This window comes from Aulonocara sp. 'chitande type north' Nkhata Bay, linkage group LG7 (genome assembly GCF_057382095.1).
Source record: "Aulonocara sp. 'chitande type north' Nkhata Bay isolate Kocher_YH1m ecotype deep benthic linkage group LG7, A_spYH_male_GT1.1, whole genome shotgun sequence".
Taxonomy (NCBI): domain Eukaryota; kingdom Metazoa; phylum Chordata; class Actinopteri; order Cichliformes; family Cichlidae; genus Aulonocara; species Aulonocara sp. 'chitande type north' Nkhata Bay.
This window is the reverse complement of record NC_141350.1, coordinates 53,612,642-53,631,658: the sequence shown is the minus strand read 5'-3', so window position 1 is coordinate 53,631,658 and position 19,017 is coordinate 53,612,642. Positions and strand designations below refer to the sequence as shown.

The 19,017-nt window shown below is 38.9% G+C and overlaps 1 protein-coding gene across 5 annotated transcripts in view; it reads left to right on the top strand.

Annotated features, from left to right (window-relative positions):
• fcho2 (FCH and mu domain containing endocytic adaptor 2) overlaps window positions 1-19,017 on the top strand; it is a 55,272-nt gene that overhangs the window by 5,626 nt on the left and 30,629 nt on the right. For 4 of the 5 annotated variants that reach the window (XM_086301311.1, XM_086301310.1, XM_086301309.1 and 1 more), the window contains exons 1-7: window positions 4,818-4,928; window positions 5,036-5,127; window positions 7,923-7,997; window positions 11,505-11,646; window positions 13,150-13,302; window positions 13,538-13,642; window positions 14,923-15,021. In XM_086301311.1, the coding sequence (XP_086157437.1) occupies window positions 4,833-4,928; window positions 5,036-5,127; window positions 7,923-7,997; window positions 11,505-11,646; window positions 13,150-13,302; window positions 13,538-13,642; window positions 14,923-15,021 (762 nt within the window). In that variant the 5' untranslated portion in view covers window positions 4,818-4,832. Of the gene's footprint in view, window positions 1-4,817; window positions 4,929-5,035; window positions 5,128-7,922; window positions 7,998-11,504; window positions 11,647-13,149; window positions 13,303-13,537; window positions 13,643-14,922; window positions 15,022-19,017 lie in introns of those variants that run through there. The other variant, XM_086301308.1, reaches the window with a different exon arrangement.

Genomic DNA, 19,017 nt, shown 5'->3' with positions numbered 1-19,017 from the left:
CTTTCTGCTCTGTTTTCACTTACTTTCGTCACTTCCCTGTTTTGTAGTACGATTGGCCAGTTGTTAAATCTCTCACTTAGTTTGTGTTTTAAAGTGTTGCGTAACATGTGGTCTCATAAACTGTGCTTCTTATAGCTTTGACATCTAATGCATGCAGTAGTTTGCATGTCATGATTGCTGTTAAGTGGGGTAATAGCTAAACTTTTTTTTTTAGCTGTTTTCTTGTTACAGTAGGAAGCACACTTCAGTGGTCTGCTCACTGGGGTAAATGTTGGCCAGTGAGCCGTGACCTGGAGAACAACGCTTTCCTTTTAGTGTGTATTTTATTTGTATATAGTTATTTTTGGAGCTTCTTGACATAAACTTCCTGAAAATATGTGGAAAAAGAAAACTAAAGCCATTAGTTAATGCTTTAGCCTTTAGGCTAAACTGCTGACAGTGGATTGCTTCAGGAACTAGGAAATATCTGCGATGGCCTCGGCTCAAGGGGAAACTAAGCTGGACTGCAGATTAATACAAGACTGATGGTGAACTCTGGTGAACTGGAGTCTTCCCATATTGTGACATGCATTTTAGTTAAACTTTTCCTATTTGTATGTGACATCAGACAGCAGTTTCATCACCAACTGCGGGTTTATCAGCATTTATCGCTTTTACATTTCATTTCCCAAAATATCACAACAAATGTGCTAATAAAGTGTTCTTAGTCATGTTACCGTTATTGATTTTCCTTTGACATCTTTTGAGGCTTCTAGTAAGGCATGTGTCCTCCTGAGCTGAAGCAATCAAGAAGGCCAATGAGGAAGTAAAGCTGGAAAAAGAGGATATTTTTAAATCGAAAATAAATTTGATGACATTCTCTAGTCTGGATCTTTATCTTCTTTGTCTATGTGGCTAGGGGGGGGGGGGGTGAAATTATTCAACTTTGTCCTAAAGTGTGTGAATGTGTGTGTGAATGGGTGAATGACTGAATGTAGTGTGAAGCGCTTTGGGGTCCTTAGGGACTAGAAAAGCGCTATACAAATGCTGGCCATTTACCATTTAAAGATCTATCTTTACACTGTTTTCACATTTGTATGCCCAAGTTTAGCTTAAATATGTTAAAGAAGGTTATTACCAGTGTTGGACAGCTATTGCTTTAGAGTAGGGGTCAAAAGACTCACTTTTAATAGAAATTTTTGACCAAAGAACTGCTTGTGACACCCTAAAACAAATTTAAGCATCATACAGAATGACATGTCCTATTAAGTATAAATTAGCATGGCAACATTGCTAATAGGAGTGAAAAACTAAAATCTTTTGGCACGTGGACCAAATGTGAAGTCGAGGAAAAATCTGTCCTCCGCATGTTTTAATCAAATAAAAAGTAGACTCATTTGATAATAAATAAAAGCGGCCTAATAGCTTTTAAATTGGGAAAGATAAAAGAAATAAAGACATTGGCTAGTTTGAATTTCATTTTGATTGAAGTCCAAGTCAGTAGGAGCAGGTCTTCATTTTTTTTCTTTAGCTGCATATAGCAGTAAGTACTCAGACCTGCAAACCACAATAACAACAACCAAAACAAATTAAAATGCTAGAAATAGTTTATTTTCATATCATATTCTTGTTTATGCATCTGTAGCCATAGATTTGCAACCCCTGCACAGGGTTAGAAATCGGGACCAGATCTATTTTCCAAAGACCAGTCATGCAAACACAAACCCATCATAATCGGTTTTATTCCGCCACATCTGATGGCATCAGATGGATTATTGATTGATTGATTATGCTGCCTTTGCAGTGGTCTAAACAAGCCAACTTTTCTATCAGTTCAAGTGTTTAATATTTCATTTCTCGGTTTGCTCAAGCATATGTAAGACATTGGCCATGGCTGTCCCGTGCAGCTTTCTTTTGCTGTGAAGCTGCAAAAACACGTCATTGTCGTTTCCTATAAACTAGTTAACACAAGCCAATGTGAAATAAGTCATGTCAGACAACAGCAGTTTTATAAACATATAAAATCTACACTCCTAATGCAGATATCATGAGCTATATGAACTGTGTGCAGTAGCTCAGTTCAGTCCTCTTTGTCCCTGTTGCCACAAAGGGTTGTAAGGTTGTAATGCTCTCTACTGGAATCGCTCTCAGGCTGTCCAATTCACTTCAATCTCCCCCTCTTTAGTCGTTGGCTAATTGTATTAGCTTCAAAGAGCCACACATTTTCTTGTACAATCAAAGCTAGGTTTTGTAGTCAGTGTTGTGTTTCAAATGGTTTTGTAATGTGTAACAAGCCTTGGCTGATCTGGTGTTAACCTCTAACTGTCCCAGTTGCTCGTAAATTTCACACATTCCAGTTACCCTAAAGTGCCACTGCACTAAAATTTAGCAAACTATATTTACAAACAGAAATGTACAAGTATTGTCGACAACACTGTACATGTAGTGTACATTTAATGTCGTTGTTTGTTTTGAGATCAGCTACTGCACATAATATATGTAATTTGTAAGGATTTTAGGGTTATAAAAATAATTACCAAAAGATATATATATGTTGATAATACTGCTACCTGGGTAGTTGATATATCAGTTTTTATCCAGATTGATTAACGTGTCTTGGAGGGGATAGGAAACAGACATACATGCACTACAGCCATTATAGTACAAGTTCAATCTTTTTATTTTACCCCAGTCACTCACAGCTGCTCTGGCCAAAGGCATTATGTTTCCAGGTTGTTCATCCTATTCTCATGAATGTAATATCTCAGCATCACCTGGAGGGGCCTCATGTGCCACAATCATTCATTTTAACTCAGGGATGAACTGGCTCGACTTTGTTGGTCAAAGATCAAGTTCAGCTATAGAGTCTAGCTTGTCCCAGGCCCCATTTTTAAAATATCCTCTAGCAGCTGCGTGAACAAATCCATGTAAGATTTGCAGCCAGTAAGCTACAAAATGCAGCTTTCTCATGTGCTTCACACTGTATAAGGTGGTATTTTAATGCATGTTTTCCTGATCCTATTTCAGAAGGCATTTGTATTTGTACACTAAAGTGGAAACAGTACAAACAGTAATTTCAGAGACACTGAAGGTGTGACCAAAAGTTAGTGAAATTAATAACTAGGACAAGTCCCATGTTTAAACTTTATTCAACTTTAGTGTGAGCAATTGACGCAAGTCCCAGACAATTGACATTTGATAGGGTGGAGGTTGTCCAGACAGTCGGAGCCTGGAAGGTCAGCTAGTGACCAGCCATGAGCCGCAAAATAATATGCAATGAGCGCATCACTTCCTGTGTGGATGCCCTTTTAGACGAGTTATTTCAGACAACAAAAACTTAAGACTCATGAAGATAAAGAATTGTAGTGTGACCTCACTAAACATTTTTATGTCGTGAATTCTTATTTATTTGTTTACTTTTTATGCTTTTGGGAGAATTAGACACAGTAAGTTAGGTTCATCTTCTCTGTGACATCCTAATGTTTTACAGAACCTTTTTTCCGGGCATATTTTAATTCCATAAGTCTGCAATAGAAGTGGCAATGCGAACATAGTTTACATTTGATCAAAGACTGAACTTTTCTATTCCTGCAAAATGTTCTATAAGTATAACCGCCCGTACACATGCGGTGTGATGTGTGTTGACAGTTGTTATCTGTAATTTCAGTGGTTTAGGAATTATACAGAAAATAGAAGTAGGAATAAACAGACACCTGGCGATCCAATATTGTGAACATATGTTGTGATTTTTCCTCAACTGCAAATTATTCAAGATGTGTTGTGATGTGTGTTATGTCTTCAAAGTTAAACTCTGTCAGTATCTGTTTTATACAATAAGTTAAAGTTATCTCACTTAAGTTATTTTTTTGTTGCAAAATGAGATTGTCAATAAAACCTCCTGTTGGCATTAGATGAACCCTGATGAAGTCTTATATCATTTCAATGTCAATTAAATGAGTCAATTTGGTAATTAAATGCAATTGGTTTTTGATAATACAGCATTTAGCTGTGATAAATAGTTAAAAAAGATATTTGTTGCTGTCTGCATAGACAGAAAATCTACTATTAAGGTTGCACTCAGCAACCTTCCTGTTCTGTAGGAATGTAACCAGAACACAACCAGCTGGCAGCCACTTGAGTCAAGTTGTGCTCATTGACAAAGACTTATTCAGACCAATGGCAACATGTTGGCAATCTTGACTACATTTATAAAGTAGATAACAATTATTTGCAGACATTTGGCAATCTCTTTGAGAGTGATTGCATCCAGTCTAAGTCAGACTGCGAAAGGTTGCCTCTTATTAAGCAACCTTTGCAATCATTTAGCAATCAGAAGTGGTAATGAGTGTGCAACACCCTCAAGTTTTGGACAACCATCCTATTCTTACTCGTGTAACTGAGCCAGTTATGAGGTAGCTTTGTCAAGCTAAGTGTGTCCAGTGTTGGACGGTTCTTCGTTTGAGCTAATTTAATGTAAGTTTGCTGACTAATGTTGTCTCAGGATGGTGTTGTATGAGAGGGGCCCTCTTGTTCATAAGATTAAATTTTATTCAGTAAAATGTAGATATTTGGTGTGTTCCTGTATTGATACAAAATATCACAACGTTATGGGTTATCGATTGTTCCGCTACCCCTAGAAGACAATAATTCTGGTTAAAACAAAACTGCTGTTTTTCATCTAGATGAATTATTTAGAATGTCTTTGCATTTTTAAAGTGCAACTGGACACTGTTGCCCAGTGGCATGGTTACAGCAGCGCAGAAAGCTGTTCAGGTGTGTCTTTCATTGTAGGTTTTAGCCTTCGACCAGTCTTCTGTTGATTTGCTAATTTCTAAGTGTTGTTTCTCTTAAACATGGCCAAGATGAATATGGTCGACCAGAGTTTACTGCAGATGCAGATAGAAGCTATGCAAAAAATGAGAACGCTGCTGCTAGAAAAAGCCTTAACGGTAATGTGTAATCAATAACAGACTTTGTGTTGCTACACTTAATGGTTTTTGCAGTGACTGAGCATCAACTTCCACGTTTTTTTTTTTTGTTTCTGTCTGCCAAACAGGGGGAAAAAAATAATGGCTTTGATGTGCTCTACCATAACATGAAGCATGGCCAAATTTCCACTAAGGAGCTGACAGACTTCATCAGAGAAAGGTAAGACACAGTGTTCTGGTACGCATCAAGGGCACAATATGGTTAATCTAACACATTGAACACATTACTAATTAACTGGTTGCACTCTGTCTAGCTCTTCAATACATGTCTTTCCTGTCCATGTGGTTTTTTTGGTATTTAAAAGTCTTTCTAAGGCTATAACCTGCACGTCCAGTTCCTCATACTGTGCGTATAATAACACCCAGATTCTTTGCTGACACTTCCATGAATATCCACGTTGAATTTGCAAGTTTTTTACACACTGTAACCTTGAACCACACTGGGGTGTTAAAGGGCTTCGACTAATCATACAGAAATATCTATTAGGTCTTCATATGTCATAATCGATTGAGTGATTAAGTTCAGTGAGTTTTTTGGTTGGCGAAAGCAAATAAGAAAAATAAACCAGTGAAGGTGAAACCTCACAAAAAGCCATCTATATGACTATCATTTGAAAATGATTTAATTCTTGCCAACTGTTTCATTTGCCCATATTGCTGTAAACTTACACATCCTTTACCACCTCCACGATGACTCAGTTCTTTGTGGGAAGAGGTGTGAGTCTGTAACCTGCCACATGACGGATGAGCTGGCTCTGGAATTCAGCTGTGGATTCCACTGTCTGCTCCTCCTGTTGTTGAGGAATGCACTCAACTCGCTTTGAGTTGATCAGATTACTTTATTGAAGGATAAAAATAGAATTTGCGCCGTCGTGGTCAGATTCCCACTTCATGATTATTTTAATCAAAAAGTTTCACAGTAGAAACATTTCCAAATATCTCTAAAACAATCATGCTACCAGTCATATTCAACAACAATTAAGTAATTATTCACTTAGCCCAGTCATTTAACATGTTTATTTTTCCAATAATTCCACATCTTTTTATTATTCTTATTTCTTTGGTGGCAGGTTTACTGATAGGAAAACCACCACCTTCATATTTCTTGCCACAAGCTGTTCCAACAATTGTGACGCTCACCTGCACTTTTTAAAGCATCCAGTCACACTTTGATGTTTTTATTTATTTAACCTTTATTTATACAGCTAGTCCCATTGAGACTCAATGTCTCATTTACAACAAAGACCTGTAATAAACATAATAAATAATCTTTCAGATTTTTGACTTTGCTTAAATATTAACACTCCTCCTACTCTGCAGCTGTGCTATTCTTTAGTACACTAAAATTAATCAATGCATTATTCATGGAGGAGACAGAAGGTCAGTTAGTGTTTTACTTACTGTGTGGTTATGCTGCTTTGTGCCAGCTTCATAGTCAGCTTGGTCTTTTACATTTCACAGAGTGTTTCAAAATCTGCACTATGGCTTCCTCTGCTGGGGAAAGCAGCTATGTGCACTGTGTGTCTGTCAGTTAATGAAATCTTAAAGGGACACACACACACCACACACACACAACAGTGTCTGCTAATTAAACTTCACGTGGAGTAATGAGAGTGAGCCACACTTTGGCTTTCAAAAATACTACCAGTCCATTACTAGCAGCTGTTAGGTCCCAGTGCTTGAATATGGTGCCTATTTTCACGTTTGTTTGAGCTTAAAAAACTGAACGAGGGAAAGGAGAAAGAGGCGGCGTGGAGTCCGTTTCTCATTTTCAGCAGAAGAGGAAGTAAAGCGAGAAACAAAAAGCACCCTTGTTAACGTAAAAATGATCAATTATTAAGCTTATAGTTATTCACCATGAGAGAATGGATATCAAATATGGAAAAGAAAGTGTCTTTAAATTTAAATTCACTTCCCTGTCATGTGTGTCACACAATAAGCGTCAAACACTGTAGACTTATTCACAAATGTATGACACATTGTTTTAACAATTTATGCTCTACAGTTTCATTTGAAGGACTTAAAAGCAACCAACAGTCACTTTTAAAAATCCATTGACGTTGACGTTGTATGTCGTTGAATAAGAAGTTAAAAGGTATTCTGAGGTCTAATCTGGTGGAGGAGCTGTCCAGTAATAGTAATGGTTGTCAAACTTGTATGCGTCCACAATGTGTAAGCACAGAATTTAAATATTCAGAAGTACAACACGAACTTCCTTAGAGTTAATGTAAGGGCTGTAGTTATGCTTGGGAGCATTTATGACATGATAAAGTTTAAAAAACGAATTCCCAACCCAGGCTATCGAAAGATGCAGAAGAAGAAGTGCAGGCATCTCCACCGTGCTGCAGACAGTGTCACAATATCCTGTGCGTGATTATGTGTGTGCGCGTGTGCCTAGGCTGGGTGTGTGCATTTGCCTATGTGCACATTTGACCTGCTTCCCCCTGGCTGACCTCGTTCGGGAGACACAAATGCAAAATTCACGCTTTCACTACAACACCGCTGCAGTTTTTTCTCCCCACTACTGTCACTTTGTTACAGAATACAGGAATAAAAAGGGAAATTGAGAGAAGCATGCAGTTCAAACACTAGCTTTCATACTCTGTCATCTTCCGCATGAGGTTTATGACCAAATCCCAGGCCAAACCACATTTATTTGCCCACACACGGTGCATGTGGTCAAACATTTATGCTGCGAGTTCTAAGTGGGTGTTTCTGGCCTGGATGTGCAGATTCTTAGCGACGTGTCCCGTTTGAGCTGCAGCCTAGTTGCAAGTGAATTGGAAAAACTTTATCATACTCTACAACACTATCCTCTAGTTTTGAGAAGAATAATTGTTATTTTGACATTGTTGACATAACAGTATAAACTCATGGTTATTTGAACAGTTTATTTAAAGTCATGCTTATATATTGTGGTGTTGTGTTTAATTTCTTGTTCTTGCTCTCTTCTAGGAGTACTATTGAGGAGGCCTATGCCAGGTCAATGACCAAACTTGCCAAGTCAGCTGGCAACTTTTCTCAGCTTGGGTTAGTACTAGAGATGGCACATACCACTTTTTTATGTCCGATACCGATATCATAAATCTGGATATCTGCCGATACCGAAATGAATCCGATATAGTGTGTTTTTTAATCAATAAAACTGTTTTTTTTAAATATCTTGCTGCTTTTTGTATAAGTTCATACTCAAGTTAAAAAAACAAACAACAACAAACACTAAAGCTATTCTGTTATACCTGTATGCAAAAAATACACTGCACCCAAAATATTTCATAGTTCAGCAACACTGATCAATCTAATAAACTTAAACCTACTCCATCCTCCCTATTCTGGTATTTTAAAGAGTAAGCAACCTAACCAACAGGGTTCTAAAACTCCCAGCAAAAAAATAAATAAAAATAAAAAATAGGGAACCACCCACCCTCCACCTCGTGATGCTTAATCGACGTAATCAACTTTAATTTGATGCAGTGTGAAAAAAAATGCGCAGAAATAAATTATTTTTCAAGAATAATTAAATAGATTCAACATCTTTCTTCAACAGAATTGCAGACTGCACAGATGGTACCTTCCCAAAGGAAAAAGTAGTATAGCTTACTAGGGTATATTAGACTTAATAGTTACTATATACAGGGAGTGCAGAATTATTAGGCAAATGAGTATTTTGTCCACATCATCTTCTTCATGCATGTTGTCTAACTTCAAGCTGTATAGGCTCGAAAGCCTACTACCAATTAAGCATATTAGGTGATGTGCATCTCTGTAATGAGAAGGGGTGTGGTCTAATGACATCAACACCCTATATCAGGTGTGCATAATTATTAGGCAACGTCCTTTCCTTTGGCAAAATGGGTCAAAAGAAGGACTTGACAGGCTGAAAGTGGCATTGGTTTTGGTGCCATAAATAGTCAAAAATAGTGAGATATCTTGCAGAGGGATGCAGCAGTCTCAAAATTGCAAAGCTTCTGAAGCGTGATCATCGAACAATCAAGCGTTTCATTCAAAATAGTCAACAGGGTCGCAAGAAGCGTGTGGAAAAACCAAGGCGCCAAATAACTGCCCATGAACTGAGGAAAGTCAAGCGTGCAGCTGCCAAGATGCCACTTGCCACCAGTTTGGCCATATTTCAGAGCTGCAACATCACTGGAGTGCCCAAAAGCACAAGGTGTGCAATACTCAGAGACATGGCCAAGGTAAGAAAGGCTGAAAGACGACCACCACTGAACAAGACACACAAGCTGAAACGTCAAGACTGGGCCAAGAAATATCTCAAGACAGATTTTTCTAAGGTTTTATGGACTGATGAAATGAGAGTGAGTCTTGATGGGCCAGATGGATGGGCCCGTGGCTGGATTGGTAAAGGGCAGAGAGCTCCAGTCCGACTCAGACGCCAGCAAGGTGGAGGTGGAGTACTGGTTTGGGCTGGTATCATCAAAGATGAGCTTGTGGGGCCTTTTCGGGTTGAGGATGGAGTCAAGTTCAACTCCCAGTCCTACTGCCAGTTTCTGGAAGACACCTTCTTCAAGCAGTGGTACAGGAAGAAGTCTGCATCCTTCAAGAAAAACATAATTTTCATGCAGGACAATGCTCCATCACACGCGTCCAAGTACTCCACAGCGTGGCTGGCAAGAAAGGGTATAAAAGAAGAAAAACTAATGACATGGCCACCTTGTTCACCTGATCTGAACCCCATTGAGAACCTGTGGTCCATCATCAAATGTGAGATTTACAAGGAGGGAAAACAGTACACCTCTCTGAACAGTGTCTGGGAGGCTGTGGTTGCTGCTGCACGCAATGTTGATGGTGAACAGATCAAAACACTGACAGAATCCATGGATGGCAGGCTTTTGAGTGTCCTTGCAAAGAAAGGTGGCTATATTGGTCGCTGATTTGTTTTTGTTTTGTTTTTGAATGTCAGAAATGTATATTTGTGAAAGTGGAGATGTTATATTGGTTTCACTGGTAAAAAGAAATAATTGAAATGGGTATATATTTGTTTTTTGTTAAGTTGCCTAATAATTATGCACAGTAATAGTCACCTGCACACACAGATATCCCCCTAAAATAGCTCAAACTAAAAACAAACTAGAAACTACTTCCAAAAACATTCAGCTTTGATATTAATGAGTTTTTTGGGTTCATTGAGAACATGGTTGTTGTTCAATAATAAAATTATTCCTCAAAAATACAACTTGCCTAATAATTCTGCACTCCCTGTACAGTAATGGACTTCTATACATTTTACATCAGATTAAAACTTTGGGTGTAAGATTCAGATAATTATTTATTAAAAGCTAGACATTTTAAATGAGAATAAGAAAGAAAAGTATGTCTTTGTGCCCCCTTTTCCCTGTTAATGCCCTATCGGCCCCCCTGGCTAAACTTTGCTAGATCCGCCCCTGCACAGTTACCAGCCGTCAGCTGCATAGAAAAGGATCCTGGTGTAGAAAGTTATATTAAATAAATTCTAACAACACCTTATCAAGCTTAAACTTGCTGCTGTTGTTCAGCCGCTGGTTTCCTCTTTCTGGCGCGAAGTTGGCGATAAACAAAAGAGAGACGGACTCGCGACAGAAAAGCCGATCAGCTGATCATTGATCAGTTTCATGATTGAAGTAGAAACAGGAGAGGGAGGGAGAGAGAAGAGTCAGTCGCTCCATATATCAGTTGTTAAGCTTAACGCAGGAATGCTTTGCAAACATTCAAAATGAACTTACACATTTGCTTTACTTCTCCCTGGGATCACTTCCTCTGAGATGAAATGCCGGATTGGAGGCTACAAATACACACAGCCGCTCTATCACGTGAGCACACTGCTCCGACTACGGTTATGAGCCGAGTTATGTCACGTCGCAAGTTTTTTGAGGTGCTTTTTTGATATTTAATGGATCGGATTACATTTTTTATTTCCCTCCGATATTTCCCAGTAATTTAGGTCAGTATCGGACCGATTCCGATACGTAATATCGGATTGGTCCATCTCTAGTTAGTACCAGAGTTATTATCATTGTTTTGTGTTTTCTAGTTAGATTTCGTTTTTAATTTTTGTTTTTTAATGAGTTTAGTTTCAGTTCGTTTGCAAAGTAGCTTTGTTAGTTTCAGTTTAGTTTTTATTGTTTAAAAATGTTTTGTTTTTATTCATTTCAGTGTTAGTTTTATTCTGTTTTAATTATTATTGTATTTATGGCAAATGCCAGAGCCAGGATTTAGGAAATTCAGCAAAAAAATCAATCAGCTTTTTAAAAGCAGCTGACTCACATTCTTCTAGACAAAGCCTCAATAAACATGTCCATCAAAGCCTCATCAGGTAGTTTGTAAAAATAAATGTTACCAAATGATCCATTCTCAAAACTATATGTAGGATATTTTCTAGATTATTTTATTTTATTTAGTTTTACAATTTCTTTTCAATTAGTTTACTTTTTAATTTTTTTGGTTAAATATAATAAGCGCGATGCATATGACTTTCTAAAGAAGATGCTTGAATGAATTCATATGAATTTAATTATGTAAATATTCTTTTCTTTATCACAGGACATTTGCTCCGATGTGGGACGTGTTTAAAGGTTCAACAGAGAAGCTGGCCAGTTGTCACATGGAACTTGTGAGGAAACTACAGGAACTTATAAAAGAGGTTCAGAAATATGTGGAAGAGCAGTCCAAAGCACACAAAAAGGTAAGGACATTTGGTGTTGGAGAAACTGTGAACACAAAATACTGATACAGTGCAATATGATGAAGTCTGTCTTCTGATTTTCTATTTGCGTGCTTTTAAAGTTGAACATTAAAAATGACAAGTACAAAAAAAGTGTTTTTCTTCCTCAGATCACTTGTAGAAAACCTTTATAGTTGTTTCCAGTATTGCTTCAGATCCATTGTTGTCAGAATTCCTTATAATAATAACAACTTTTCACTTTCTGATTAATCTACACACCTCTGTACAGACAGCAAACAGAGACTGGAACCTGATGTGATATTAACTAATTCATTAACTAAAGATAGCTGAAAGTGACACACATTAAGCAGTTACAGTGAACTGTTAGCTAAAGTTTCTTAGCATCAACCCAATGATTACTTTTATGTGGCATTTTTTCTGTGTTTTTGTGTCACATTCAGCCAACTCTTGCATCAAAATATTCTCAAACTTTCCAAGTTGTTCTAAGCGTATTTTCCTATTACTCTGACACCGCATGAATGCCCAGTAAGAGAACATTTTGAACCATGCATTTTTGATACTTACATTCCTGTAAATACTAATTGAGGTTTGATTGCACCAATGCTGTTTTTCTTTCAGTTAGATTACAGTGGTTTTCTGCTCCACTTTTGACACAAACTCGTCTTCACTGAACAAAATGAACTATTTAAATTTAAACCCATTCTAACCTTCCACCATTACAAATTGTTTCACACTCTAGTGATTGTCCTCAGAGTCAAAGAAGCTGAAAGTAAGCCATGTACAAGAGAGGGGATATAGTTTTGGCGGATTCCATCTTGACAAAACCACAGTGATGTGCTCGTGGTGTCGTTCTGCGAGGCATTTCTTTACACCTCACTCTGCCACCTCGTTTTGTTGAGACGCAGGATGAACTCATATTTGATGCATGAAGCCACGGAGCACAATGTAAAATAGGAGCTCGGCATTAGGGGAGTTGTGTTTGTGCTTAGAGCATGACAAAAAGGCGGTCACAGTTTCTCTTGATCACTTCCCCACAACTCCCTGCTCCTCTCAGCTGTTTATGTTTCTTGGCTCTCTTGCTAAAACAATATAAGACTGTATTTAGATAAATGTGTTCATAACATAATATGATAAAATACTTAACATTTTTTCTTTTTTATCCAGTGATGTGCGCATTACAACATAATGGTGTCATAATGAGTACATGAGAGGGTTTAGGGATGATGCTAATTAGTAAAACAGATGATCAAGCAAGGTTTTTTATGTGGTTTTAGTGTTCATAAGCATTTACCCTCCATTAAAGACCTCTTTTTATATCCATGAGAATGACGAAAGGCTTTAAGAATGGATCAGATGCTTTGAGTTTATTAATTGCTAGTTGCTATACTGTGCCAAAGGCACATGCAGCCAGTTTGCACAGACACATTCAGACACATTCAAACTCGCATCTTAAACAAGGCGTGTTGTTATTAGGCTTACCCTATACGACATGTGTGTTTTCAGACAAAAGAAGAGGTGGCGTCTACCCTTGAGGCCGTCCAGAACATCCAGAGCATCTTCCAGGCTCTGCAGAAGTCCAAGGAGAACTATAATGCCAAAATTGTGGAGCAGGAACGCCTCCGCAAGGAGGGGGCCACCCAGAGAGATGTAGACAAGGTGGGAGGCCACACTCGCACGTACACACTCCCACATAATCATGGTCTGGTAATAAGGCATGATGAAGTGCTTTAATAGAGGAGTCTATACTGAAAGTTCAACCCCAAAGGCTTCAGATGTTAAGTGGAGATCGGTTTTCTTGCCATTTTGTCAGAGGAGCCTGAAAGACTGACAGTCATTGTCTCCAATATACAAACACTTGATAGTCATTTATCTGTTTGTTTATGCTCTGCAGGCTGGAGTGAAAGCCAAAAAAGCCACAGAGACCTACAAATCATACGTGGAGAAATATGCCACAGCTAAGTCTGAGTTTGAACAGAAGATGACAGAAACTGCACAGGTATTTATTAGCTGGTTCTCCCTCCTTCTTTGTGCATGTGCTTTAATCAAATGCATGCTCACAAACTCTGTTTGTTGTCTATCTCTGTGGTATGCAGCACTTTTGTTGGTAAATCTGTTAGTTCTGTGTGTGTGCGCACATGTGTGTGTCTGTTCCACGCTTTGAGCCCTGTATCATCTCCAGATTGTGTTTTTTCCCCCTTAACGTAATCATTGTGTAATTGAATCCATCTGAAGCGCTGATTAGATAAACTCCAAATTAAAATCAGATCAACAGAATTTGGTCTCAGTGTCCTCCTGAACCGCAGCAGCGCTGCCACCAGAGCTGGTTCCAGTTAGCCCAGTGGTTTTGTTTTCCCCTATAGAAGGCAGCATTGCCGCTTCCCCCGAATTACAGTCTACGGCTCATCTCCAGCGCAACACATGTAGACGTGTATTATAAACACTGAACACATGTGCTCTCTGACATCACCGTGTCGCCGACATGTGTGTTCCCTTTGACTGTCTGTGTGTGAGCCTGTGCGAGCTGTCATCATGGCAGAAGACAAAAGCGCAGTTTTATTTTGCATGCAAGTCTCTGAAGTGTAGATGCAGAGGCCGGATGCTCTTTATCCGGTGTTTTCGTGGTCAGAAAGGCTCAATCCCCCCGGTCCCCCTGCGATTTTCCAGTTTATGATTATTTATACTCATTCTCCTCGGTTTACCCTCAAAGCCCCGAGTCACACACAAATGGAAGTAAGTACCAGCATTTAAGTTTGTGGTCCACACCATACTTGAAATGAATCCTCATCACTATATGTCACGTCCAGAATTGAGTCTTGGTGGGAGGAGCTATATGTGCTCCTGAGCCAGAGACCACCCAGATATACACACACACACACCAAAAGAAAGTCACAGGAACCAAATACAGAAGCAAAGTCTCACATTTGGCCTTTGACTTGTACGTTTTTTTTATAAAGATTTTTTGGCATGCAATTAATTTGTTTTCAAGTTTGAAGCTTTTTTATTCGTTTTTCCTTTTTTTTTGCTGCATAGAGACAGATTGCTTCCTGTAAGAGACAAAAATATATATATATATATTTTGGTTCAACAGCTGGTTAGAAAGAACTAAATGTCCACAGATTTTTGTTAAATGACGTAGCACAAACCTATTTCCTTTAATGTATGCTGACCACATATTTGTATATACATAGTTACCCCCCCAAATACTAATTCTTAACCAGGTGAAGCCTTCTTAAAGTGACATCGCTGTGCCATTAATATTATAACCCTGTCTTACAGAAATTCCAAGACATCGAAGAAAACCACATTCTCCACATGAAGGAGATCATTCAGTCGTACTCGTTGTATGTGGATGAAACACACATTCAGATAGGAGAGGTGAGTATGTACACACACACGCACAGACATTCCTGTGGGTGGAGTAGGTGTCTCGCTGACCTGAGGCTGTGCTCACTGGGTTCACTGTGCGTCATATCAATTAGTGTCGTCTTTGATCTCGCTAATAATTTAACCGAGGAGCAGGAAATGGTCCATTCATCCTTTTATGCCAAGCAATTAGAAACTGATCAAAACTCCCTCTCAGATCAAAACTCCCTCTCAGTCTATCGAAAGCACCTCCACAAGGGCAGAGACTTTGCCAAATACTGTGTATGGTAGTAAAAAGTGCTGCACGGGCCTCTTTTTCCTCTCTGGAGCAGTGTGTTTGGGTTTGGCATCAAGCACAATTGTGAAGGCTTTCAAACATCATTCAGAACTACATCAATCAGTATTCAGCGTGAACCAGAGATTGCTTTTCATTTAGTTATTTAGCACTCATACTTAGCAGTGCCACACAGAATACCTAACTACAATCTGCTGCTCTGTTTCATTAATCTGTAGCTGCTTTGTGCTAACGCTGCTGCTGTAGTTCCCTTAAGATCTGTAGAGGGCGACGCAACTCCACCAAGAGAATCAGAGTCTAGCTGTGGACAGTCTAAAAAAGAAATCCTCTTCAGTGTACACGGCTGGGAATAACAGTTGTTAATAAAAGTTGTTTTAGTGCCCTTATTTTCTGTCGTTGGATGTCATTTTATTGACGTGTCATTGTAGCCCCAGGACAACTTGAAAAAAAAATGTTTACGCATTACGCACATATTTTTTTAAAAGTTACAAACCGAAATGTTTTCCCACATAAAAGCATTTCGGTTATTTGGAGCATTTTTTCTTAAAAGGCAATAATATTACTAATGACAGTGAAAAAAATTATATTTGTGGTTGAAAGTCAGCAGCTAAAGAACTGTTTCACATTTTCATTTAAATGATGACAAAAATCTGTGAGATGTGAACTCTCTGATTTTAAACAAGTGTTTCTTAGTTAGAAGTTCTAAAAATGTATTCTAAAGGGGGTGTAGCATTGAACCAAGACTCAAACATTTGTGAAAACCACAAAACTAAAGTCAAACGTTAGAAACTGTTTCCTCTTTAGGGTTCATCACGATGTAGATACAGAGGTGATGGGCAGAACCGCAGCATAGCACCTCCACTAATCTAACCCCTACCATGAGGCAACCTTTATGTTTATCAGTTCATCGGTTAGCCAGACACCTGCTTATGAGGGCAGGGATAGCTCAGTAGGTAGAGTGGTTGCCCCATGATCGGAAGGTCGGGGGTTCGATTCCCCTTAACAGCTACCCTGAGGTACCCCTGAGCAAGGTACTGTCCCTACACACTGCTCCCCGGGCGCCCAATGGCTGCCCACTGCTTCACTGAGTGAATGGGTTAAATGCAGAGAGCAATTTCCCCACGGGGCTCAATAAAGTACAATAATAATAATGTACAATAATGAATATAAACAGGTGTTTATAAATCTTTCATAAAGGATTTGATCAGTTGTTTATGTTAGTACACCACCAGTCATACTGCCATCAGGGGCCTGTTAAAGTCATCACCAGGTATACAACCCCACATACATGCTCACAAATATCTACAAGGCTTCTGCTAGTAGAAGAAGAGTGTGTAAAACTATTCAACATATGTACATATGACGTAAAAACTACTGCTTCTCAGGTTTTTTTGTTTTTGCACATTTTTTAGAATTAAATGTTTAAGATCACCAAACTAATTTTATTATTGGTCTAAGATAACCTGAGTAAATACAAAATATTAATTTAGTTATTAAATGGAAAAGGTTATCTAAATATACATGTGTGCAAAAGTAATTGACCCAACTGTTAAATCATGAAATAACTGTAATTACCGTAACCACATGTTTTAAAAAAAAAAAAAAAAAAAAAGCTGAGTTCAACTTCACTAAACCTCTAGGGTCAAGAAATGACTTAACTAGAACCTGTCTGACAAAGCGTGAAGTAAGATAAAAGCTCACAGAGAGCAACTCATTATGCCACTATCAAAAGAAACAGCCGAGAAACACTGTCAGCTGGGAAAGCCTTACAAAGCAATAGCGGTGAACCTTCCGAGGAGTGCCTGTTCTACCGAAATTACTCCAAGGGCACATCAGCGACTCAACGAGGAGGTCACAAAAGAGCCGAGAACCATATCTAAATAACTGCTGGCTTCACTTGTCTCAGTTAGGGTCAGAGTTCATGATTTAACAATAGGAAAGATAATGGGCAAAAATGGCATCCATGGGAGAGTTCAATTTGACACTGCTGACCAAAAGAACACAAAGGCCTCATATTTGCCAAAAAACATCTTGACGATCCCCAAGACTTTTGGGAAAATATTCTGTAGCCTGACGAGACAACAGCTGAACTTTTTGGAAGGTTCAAGTCCCGTTAGATCTGGTCTAAAGCTAACACAGCATTTCATAAAAAGTACATCATACCAGCAGTCAAGCATGGTGGTGGTAGTGCGATGGTCTGGGATGTTCTGGGGCTGCTTTGCTGCTTCGGGACTTTGATGGTTTTCCATAAGGGTTAGGGGTTAGGCTTGCCCTTTATGGAACCATGAATTCTGCTCTCTGCCAGGAAGTCATGAAGGAGTATTTCCACCCATCAGTTTGTGTCCTGAAGCTCAAGAGCACTTAAAAAAGACAGCAGCAAGTCCACCTCAAGTCCACTTTTTGAATGGTTCAAAAAGTGGCCTAATCAAGGTCTTTGACTCAAATCCAGTTCAGATTTTTTGGCATGACCTTAAACAGGCCATTCACACTTAAACCTTCCCAATGTGGCTGAATTAAAACAATTCTGCAAAGAAGAGTGAGCTAAAATTCCACAGCAGTATGAAAGACTCATTGCCAGGTATTGCAAACATATTATTCAAGTTCCTGCTGCCTAGGGTGAAACAAGGGTTCACAGGGGCTAATTTTCACATAGGGACAGGTAGGTTTGAATAGATTTTTTTCCCCTTAATAACTGAAATCATCATTCAAATACTGCATTTTGTGTTTACCCTGGTTATCTTTGACTAATATTGAAATTTGTTTGGTCAGAGGGCCCGGTGGCGCCAGTGTCCGGCAGTCTCACCTCTGTCAATGCACCCCAGGGCAGCTGTGGCTACAATGTAGCTTGCCATCACCAGTGTGTGAATGTGTGTGTGAATGTATTGTAAAGCGCTTTGGGGTCCTTAGGGACTAAGTAAAAGCGCTATACAAATGCAGGCCATTTACCATTTACCATTTGTTTGAGCTAAAAACAAAACAAAACAACAAAATCAGGCAAATACTTTTTCCACAACACTCCGTGTGTCTGTGTTTAACATACTTACTACAGTTGTTAGTGTTGTTGCCATTTTCTTTAAAATACAATTTTTATTGTTTGAGCTTTTTGTTTTTTACTTCTTTTTTTTTTTACCTGTCCTACATAAAAAAAGAAAAGAAGAAGAAGAAGAAAAAAAACAGTTGCCACCTGTTCATCATTGGACGCAGATGGTACAAGCCTGGTGAAGGGACCATTTTCTTTACCGGCACTACTATTGTATCATGCCAGCAAAGAGGCTAGCACACACAAACACACAAAAACCGCAGTGATAATATTAGACATACAAGTTTCTTCAGACAAGCTGGGTAGGCATGGGAGATTTGAAAGGTATGTTTGGTCCATATTTGAGTGTGGTTTGCTGTTCAGAGAGCTTTGAACTCACATAAGGGTAGTTGCGTCTGTCTGTGTGCGTGCTGTGTTTGTTTTGGTAAGTGAGCGTTTGTGTGCGAGCGAGGATACCTTTAAGGCAGATACATGTTTCGAGCATGTGGGCGAAAGACTCTCTGGGAGTTTTGTTGTTTGTCTGTGTGTGAGAGCGAGAGAGAGAGAGGGGGAGAGAGATAGAGATAGGGGGAGTGAGGGTTGATGACATTAGTAGCCTCCATCATGGCAGCAGCACCTGACAGATTGCGTGTACTGTACTGAGCACACTTCCTCACCACTGCAACCTCCCTGC